Raw genomic sequence first — 9,125 nt, 5'->3', positions numbered from 1 at the left:
GGTTGGATGTCGAACTTGTGACATCGTGGACACTGGGAGCGCAACCCAATTAGGAACAAGTCATTCTCACTTACTATGTTTCATTGATTATAAAATTAAATATATCCTTATATAGATGTTAATGTTCTTTAAAAAGTTAATTTAGCCAAAGGTATCAAGACATTTTTAGAAACAAAAACAAGGGAATTGACATGGTTCAACTAAACAGCCTATTGGAATTTAGTTCATGTTTTTTTTTATTATTTTTGGTAAAGAGAAGCGGAACCAATCTAAAATAAAAGCGTCTAACCAAACTTCATATAGGAATTTGTTTCTAAATAAACCAAACAAAACTAAGGCTTTATTTGGATGGTAGGATTAGGAAGATAGGGGAGGGGAGGGAAAGTAAGGAAGAAGATATTTAGTTGATTCTTTCATCATCCCCCTTTTTACTAGTAGAATGAGAATTCTCTTAGTTTTCCCGCCTAAAGAACATCTACTCAGTTGGGCCGGCTTATTTTTGGGCCGCCCTATTTTTGTGGATACTAACGCCACAACATTAGATAGATTGTATATTGTAGACCCTATAAGTAGCCCCACCTTTTTATTATCCCACCTGCAAAGTAAAAGCTATTAATATCCCACATTTTTGAATTAGCCCATTGTTTGTACCGATTTTCATTTTAAGGTCAATACGTGTTTTAATTAGATTATACAATTAACGTAATTGTATTATTAATGTCATAAATTAGTTGCATGTAATGATATAACATTATTTTCAATAGTAATAAAATAACTTAATAAAGTGTCTTTTGGTAGTAAACGTTTTTTTTTTCTAGCTCTTATTAATATTATAGTAGATTATAACATTTAATTAAAACTAGAGTTCATTTATACAAATAATTTAATTGAGAACGTCTCTTTATGAAATAAATCTAAAAAATATTGTGCTTTTTTAAATGTTAACCAAACTTATTCTAGCAAATTTATAGTAGGAATTTTATGTTGGAATCAAATTCACGTGCAGCTTCAATAGTTCATACATTCTTTAAAAAAGGTGAAATACAACTTCGTACCGGAATTTGGTTTCTACAAAATCTCTGCTTTTGTTTGTTAGAGTAGTTGGAGGAAAAATGGAGGGGAATGATAGAGGGATACATCCAAAATAGGAACAACTTGTCTCATTGAAGACGGGCACTATCCGTCACAAGCTGAAGACGGATAGTCCGTCTTCAATGAGAATTTGTGAAATAGGAAAGATCAAAGAAAAAGGGAACTCTCGTGTGTTGACTGAGGACTAAACTAGTTATGGTATAAACGACTTCATATAACATTTCGAAAGGTGCTAACAAGCAAGAGGTAAAGAGACCTTATAATGACATGAATTAGAGTGTCTCGTAGCCTCGCGGGTTTATAAATTCTAGTGTAGAAGTGTTGGGAAGTTACTACTTACAGTACAAGATTACAGTACAAGACTAAAGAGACTTCATTATGACCAATAAAGGGTTGTGTAGGAAACAGAGAGAAGGTGATCAAGAAGAGTGTGATGGGGCTGGAGTGATTTGAGGGGAAGACCAAAGGTGGGCTAAGAAGGGTTGGCGGCTAGTGGAGGACGGGTATAAACGTTTGTAGAGGGTGGGAAAATCGGTTAATGTTTGTTTACATTTTCAGTTTCATTTGCCCATTTCAAAGTTGTATCTATGTGACTGGTGGACTGATCATTCTTACACTTAACTGACTATTATAATCATCCTCGTGTCACTAGCAGGTGTTTGCATTAAAACTGATTCAAAATCAAAATAGACACAATTTTTCCAGAAAGCCTCACTAATATATATGCGATGGATTAACCACAATTCTTACACACAATCATATACACAAAAGTTCTACTTTGAGCCATTAAGTTTAGATAGCAAATAAAGGCCACCAGAGCAGAGAAGAACAGAAGCTGAAAAACAAACCAGATCTATAGGAGTGTTAATTGCAGCTTTCTTACTCTTGTCAAACAACCCTATCAGCAGCAGCATCACAATTACATGCCCAACCTTTGTTTTCAGCTCATTTACTGATTTTATTTCTAACCATCTTGGTCGCTCCTGCAAAATTAAATACAACAGATTACGGACATGGAAGCTTAAGTCACCACGACGAAACCGATATCTGCAAAATATTGCCTCTATTTAATACTCCCTCCTATTCTATATTTTCTTCCCTATCTAAAACGGATTATTCAGGTTTTCTTCCCCTTTCTTATTTTGGAAACTTTTACTCTTATTTTATTCATTTCTCTCTCCTATCACCAAACCCCACCCTAAGTCTTTTACTCATATTTTATTACTTTCCTCAATATTTTGGCCCCACCATTTCTTATTTAACTCATAATTATTCATCCCTCTCTCCAACCACCAAACCCCACCCAACTTTTTACTCTTATTTTATTCTTCTCCTTAATTCCCGTGCCCACAAACAAGGGGAAGAAAATATAGAATTGGAGGGAGTATTAAACATGCTTTTGCTATCAATATTAAACACCATTTGAGACGATGGAGGGTCTTACATTAAATATGCTTTTGCTTAAGTTATTTATTGATTTTATTTCTAACCACTTTAGTACACTTTGACGTAAAGAGAGTTTGGAGATACTGATGGATTAGGTCATGAGTTCAACCCTCTATGACTTAATTGGCTAAGCCATCTGACGTATGCATATATTTTACTGTCGTATTTAGATGAACACTTGGGCACTCCTTGGCTAATGGTTGAGTATTAAACTAGTTTAGATCCCGTGCATTCGCACGGTATTTTATATTGTAATATATTGAGAAATTCGCATTATTAATAATTACGCTTTAAATTTACTGTTTAAGTCTAAAATATTGAGGTGTTTTATTAACTATTAAGATAGAAAAGTGAAAGCTTGAGTACAATTTAACATACGAAAATCAAAATATCATTAGATTGACTAATTTTAATAAATATTGTGTTTTTGGTGATGTATTTTAGAGAGATTTCGTATTTTATAAAATTACATTAATTTGTATTTCGATGATGTATTTTTCAAATAAGAGATGAAGAAAATTGTGATGAAGAAAATTCTTTAATATAATAATTAAAATATATTTATGGTTAAAATGTGATAATAATGATATGAGTAAAATATATAGTAATCTTACAATGTGACAAATATTGAGAAATAAGAATTATAAAGTAGGCTAACATTTTTGTATAGAATAAACAAAAATTTAAACCCAATATTTGAGAATAAACAAACCTATTTACTATTAAGGCCCAATTTGTAGTTGGAGGTGATTTGAGCGGGAAAATTCCTAATTTCACCTATTCATTTAGTAAATAGAGGATGTTTCAGACGTTAGGTCAAGGTCAAATCTTAACCCTTTATCTTTTCACACGATCCATTATTGACCTCGTTAAAAAAAATATATATATTCGTTCCACGCATTCAGTTCTGCAATTTCAGGCTGATATAGATATTCAAGTCAGGTTTATGATAAGACAAACTTACCAATAAAGTAAATAAGCCAAACAAGTTTGACCGATTCGGATGTATCGTTCCCGGCTGTGATTTTGCAATATCAAGATTGGAGACAAAGAGCTCATAGATACCCATTCCAAAGACCAACATAACTGTTCCAAGCAGGTATACATCTGGTTCATTTGAATAAACTAATCAGTAACCTTGCACCCAAAAATCAAAATGGTGAAGCAATTGTCTAATCAAATGGCCTAATGTTTGAAAACGACATTCCTTACTTGAATGCTAGACCTTGGGATCATTTACACACTAACACATGCTATTTGTTTCCAACATAAAAAAAAAAAGGTAGTTAAAATACGGTGCAGTTAGTGCACAAAACAAGTCACGAATCGACTACTCATATTTTTTAAGCTAAAAGGGTGGATTTTAAAAGGTAAGTAAAAGATAGGTTTCGTAAACTGGTAAGCATAACAGAAATCAGACAAGAAAATAAAATGATATAGAACCAAGGTTCTTGTAGATCCGAACTTTTTGGTAAACAAAAGCATGTTCCACAATTCTGAAAGTCATTTAAATCAGGGAGCTTATATAAAAAGCAGCATCTACTTGCGGTTCACAGACCCAAATAAAACTCAGGTACAGAGTATAACTTAGAAACCCGAGGAAGATGAACTAGCAAAAAATGACAACAGATGCAGAGCAGTTTAACTTGGCATAAAGGAGGTCAGTTGGCCACTTGATCTCAAGATTCTCAACAATGAAGTAAATAATACAGGAAAAGAAATCATAATGTTACAGATCTCTTAAATGAAAAAACTTCGAGGTCTTTAAAATGAACAATAAGTCTTGTACAACAGCAGCTCAAATATTCATTTATATAGCATAACAGAGTATTTCCCATTTAATTATGTTGCTAAGTGTGACCGTCTCTCAGTGAAATGATCTCGTACAAGAATTTGCATACAAAGAAGATATATAACCTCAGGTAATTAGGTGACAAAATAGGATCAATAGGAACTTTGAAGTGACATTATACATTTAACTGCTGTTACTACCACTTTCATCATCATTCACCACCACCACCACCACCAGCAGCACTCGAACCCCAGACCTGTGGCACAGGTAAAGCTGAGAAGCTTTAAACCAACAGGCTACAGGGAGTACCAGTAATATATACATTATTTTAGAGATCACATCAACATCTCTTTGCTAGGCTGCTACCTGAGAAAGGGAAGAGAGCCCTAACTAGATTGCTCGCCAGCTTGTCATTAATATAAATATTCCCATTACTTCCAGTCATAAAAGCAATTGCAGTTCCCTCTGAACTTTTTTTATAAAGATGCTGGTCACATCTTTGTTTAAAAAAGCACGCCTCCTAGGGGCAGTGAGGCGTCAATCAGATTGAATCAGAGTGCCTGAGGCGCATGGAATACAAAAAGCGCACCTAAGGCACATGAGGCACACCCAAGGCGCAACTAGTGAGGCGCACCCGAGGCGTACCAAGGCCACTCGAGGTGCATTAGTATGCAATTCCATATTTTTTTTCCAAATTTTTTTATTTTACCATTATTTTCTACCCCTTATCCTTAGTTTTCACTTTTAAATACTCCCTCCGTACCAGACCAATGGTAACACTTAACCAATACGGCCGTACCACACCAATGGTAACATTCCTTATTTGGCCCACAATATCACCAAATTATCCTTATACCCATTTAATATTTACATAAAATGCCACTACATACCCAACCTACCAACTCACAATTAAACCCACAATTACATACCCCACCTATTTTCTTCCCTCTTTACCCCTTCTTTTACCCTCTTTCTTAAAAACCCCATTTTTTACCACGTTATCATTTGTATGGTACGGAGGGAGTACATGGTAGCCCTCTTTAACCAAAAAAGGACTATTCTCGCACAAAATTTGATTGTAAAATAGGATGTTCGTTTGAAAAATCAGTGTGCCTCGAGTCCAAAAGACGCGCGCCTTCGACTAAGCCCCTTGGGACCCCATCGCCTCAGTGCACCTCGCGCCTTCTCAAACTAAGGGTCACATTCTGAATGATGCTAGGTAAATTTACAAGGATGATGGCTGTCATATTCAACAAGAGACACTATCTAATACCGTGTAAAGTAATAAACTATCCTGACACAGAAATCACCTCCTCGCTCTTAATAGGGAATAGAGGCTATGGATTTATGGTGTATGGAATATGTCATTGCATCTGCACATGTTATTCATTGCTCCTTTACCAAGACATTGATGAAGGAATACATTTCACTAACAATGCTGGTTGCAAGAAATGAACGATAAATTTACATGTGGGACAAGGGCAATCAAAAGTAAATGTAAAAGAAAACCAAACTTCGGAATATTTAAGTGAAACTCACCTATAGCTTCAACCAGCAAGTCAATTGCCTTCCCGCTTTTTGCAAAGTGTTCGATGAAGGATGCTGCTACAATCCCGCAACCCTATAACAAGGAAGGATTATATTAGCTGCATGCCAAGGAGGCAAGGATGGATCTAGATCATAAACTAAGGGGAGACCTTTATATCCCTGAAAGTTTTACTTAACTAAAAGATAGATTATAAACATAGCCGTTGTTGATAAAAAAAACATGGAAACCACAAAGATAGATAAGAAACTCATAGTAACACCATTTTTTTGGGGCACTAATCTGACTATCTGAGTATCTTCTTGGCATAGAGTTTTCACTATGTTTCCATTCTCATGAATATGAAGTAACCTTAAGTGTCAATTTGCAAATGTGGACTTTACTCAAGTTTATTAATTACTGCTTTTCTCCGCATTGCTTTAAATAGCTAAAGGGAAAAGAGCAAAATATAGATTCAAATGGATATGACATAAAATTGAGCGCCGCTCGGTCAGTTATTGGTTGATATTTGGTTCTCTGATTAACAACTCCATATGGCTAAAGGGAGTAGAGCTAAAGTCTGAAGATAAGTTTTCCACTTGTATTCTGGACAGTTCAGTTTATGTGACAAATACAGCAAACCCCACGAAAAAAAATTGATGGAATGTCTGACTATAAAATTGCACATGTATAATGTCAAGGTCTAAGTGAGTACTATTTTCGATAATTAAGAGATAGGATCACATTTTGTTTTGCTACCATCATCAATAGAAACAACTCAAACAAGTGTATCCAACTTCTTAAATGATATACTCCGTATAAGTTTAAAGATCCAAGTTAGAAGGGTAACATTGATATCAAAACCCATAGTGCATTCAGTTTCCTCGTCAACTTAAGCACTTGGTGCCAACTGCCAAATAACACGAACCCTGGTATGAGTACAACATGTCAACCGATCTAGATTTTCATTGTATATTACTCCGTATATATTTATATCAAAGCTTGAATGGATGAGTGTTACAAGCTATAAATGATCCATGCGACAAACTAATAGTATGGTCGACTCATCTATGGAAACTCATCAATGCAGCCATCTTCTTATATGGCATACAATTCAGCTTCTACTCGTAGCATCATCACACAGAGAATTATTGAAATAAAACATAAATACATGAATTTGAATCAACATCAAAGATAATAGGCTAAAACCATTAACACAAAATGTTTTCTTTTTTAATACAACAACCTTACAAACGGTTCAAAATAAAATAATTTCAGTTAGGTACTTTTCAAAGGTTAGGACAATTCTTAGTAGGACGTCCAAAACTGTACAAGATTCAGTATTTTCTCCAGATCATAACCCTCAAACTTGAGGTTATGGAATATATTTTGTAAATTGACATGAAAAATTTCGCTGTAGTTTGATGTTATGGGTTACGAAATTCACTCAACTTACAGCGAATTGCAACTAAATATACAAAATTAGGATGTTGTACCATGGTATTTGATTAATACTTATATTTAAGAAACTCAATGTCGTGTCCAAGTTATTTGGTTACCTATTCCATTTTTGGGTGTCTTATTCATTTGTTTACCTTTCTATATTAGGGATGTTTCTAATGGATAATTTGATCCACCACATTCATTATTGTCCACTTGCCATCCAATAGCAATAACCACAAATTATCGCCTCCTCTTTCCTTGGTCTTTATGACAAAAACAAAGGTAAACAAATGACTAGGACGGAGTGAGTATATTCGTATGGGGTTGTGCTATGAAGTAGGCAATCTCGATGATAAACATATAAAACCTCATATCAACAAAGTCAATAAGTGAAGCATTGAGATACCAAATTGAAAAATTCTTGAAACAAACTAAAACTCACCTTGATGAAACATAGAACAGAGCCAATTAAGGAACCCATAACTCCAAGCAACGTGACGAAACGCCATCGATAAATAACCTATCAATCATTCATGAGTTTATCAACAAAAGTAATATTAATTCACAGCCAAGTATAATCAGCAACAAAGACATTTAAAAACTAGAGTTGTCAAACTTGGACACTATCCACAAAGTAACAAACTTTACAGTTACAGGTGGCAAAATTCTGTAATTATACACAAATAAAGTATACCAATCATGTTATAAGAAAGTGACCTTTTCAAGAGTTTCCTCTAGAAAACTAGAGGGCAAGGGGGTCTGTGATGCAGTGGGTCCCGCCTGAAAACCCAGAAAAGATGAGGAAGTAGAAGAAGGGTGAGTAGAATTAGATGCAAACTTAGAGGAAATCAAAGTGGGTTTAAGATTACATGCCCTTAAATCAAAGGCATGTCTCTTAAAATTGGGAGGAGAGTAGTTTTGGGAAGGAAGAGAATGGTGAGTAAAATTCAGTTTTGGGAGGTAAGATGATGATGATGAGAGTAATTTTGGAGAGGACTGTATAAAATGGTGTTTTAGTGAGTGCATTCTGAGTTGTGAGTTGTGAGTTGTGAGTTGTGAGAGTGCAACTATGGAGGTTGGTACTTGGTACTTTGGTAGTATCTTTGGGGTTTTGTAATGGCACACTTGTACGGTTGTACTCCCCCACCTAAAATGAAAGTCACACTTTGGACGATTTAAATCAAATATATTTGTTAGCACAAAATCTCATTAAAGACGACATGTATCCGTCATTTTGGAATAACGGGTACCATTTTCTCTGACAAATGACCCAAATAGAGGAAAGAGGGAAGCACATGAGGTGCCACCTTGTCCTCCTATCCGTTTTGTGAGTGACATTACCCGTCACTTGCTTCGACCCGTCTTCAGCAAGATTAACTGATTTGTTAGTTATGCGATAATATTACAAGTTGTTTTTATATTCATTTGATATTTATATAAAATATCATTGCATAATCCAGTAATCCACCTATTAAGTGACAATTACTTGGTATTTCCATCAATTTTTTTTCCTCTTTACCCACCCCTTTTTTTTTTACGAGAACGGATTCTCTGTCATATCTTGTGTCTCATCTCGTGTCCCACTAAGAGAAATTGCTACTTAATTTTATGATGTGAATAATGATGAGTCGCAAGATAAAAGCAATTGATGAAACACAAATATGGGATATGCGACCTCAACTCCCTCTTTCCACATTTTTCTTAAATTCTCCATTTTTCTCTATATTGCTTTTAGTAGTGAGAGGGAGTATCTAATAATGATGTACGCCCGGGATCTTGATATTTCTTTTTAAGGAAAAATTCTCAGTTTAAACGGTTATTTTCATC

General features: G+C 34.9%; 1 protein-coding gene across 1 annotated transcript; it reads right to left on the bottom strand.

Annotated features, from left to right (window-relative positions):
• Positions 1-1,788: 1,788 nt before the first annotated feature.
• LOC141587076 (uncharacterized) lies at positions 1,789-8,433 on the bottom strand. Its single transcript, XM_074408492.1, has 5 exons — positions 8,016-8,433; positions 7,741-7,818; positions 5,870-5,951; positions 3,503-3,645; positions 1,789-2,075 (listed from the first exon to the last, which is right to left on the bottom strand). Exons 1-5 carry the CDS (start codon positions 8,322-8,324, stop codon positions 1,866-1,868), a joined length of 822 nt encoding a protein of 273 aa, XP_074264593.1. The 5' UTR covers positions 8,325-8,433; the 3' UTR covers positions 1,789-1,865.
• Between the last annotated feature and the right edge of the window lie 692 nt (positions 8,434-9,125).

Source organism: Silene latifolia, chromosome 6, assembly GCF_048544455.1.
Source record: "Silene latifolia isolate original U9 population chromosome 6, ASM4854445v1, whole genome shotgun sequence".
Lineage (NCBI taxonomy): Eukaryota > Viridiplantae > Streptophyta > Magnoliopsida > Caryophyllales > Caryophyllaceae > Silene > Silene latifolia.
Note: the sequence above shows the minus strand (reverse complement) of the source record. Positions and strands in the feature narration are given on the sequence as shown.

What these genes read in the sequence shown, in the direction of transcription:
- LOC141587076 (XM_074408492.1), bottom strand. Translation starts at nt 8,324, where the DNA reads ATGCACTCACTAAAACACCATTTTATACAGTCCTCTCCAAAATTACTC. An exon ending in CTTGCTGGTTGAAGCTATAG is followed by an intron (nt 3,646 to 5,869) that starts GTGAGTTTCACT and finishes CAAATGAACCAG; the next exon opens with ATGTATACCTGCTTGGAACA. An exon ending in TTGGCTTATTTACTTTATTG is followed by an intron (nt 2,076 to 3,502) that starts GTAAGTTTGTCT and finishes TTAATTTTGCAG; the next exon opens with GAGCGACCAAGATGGTTAGA.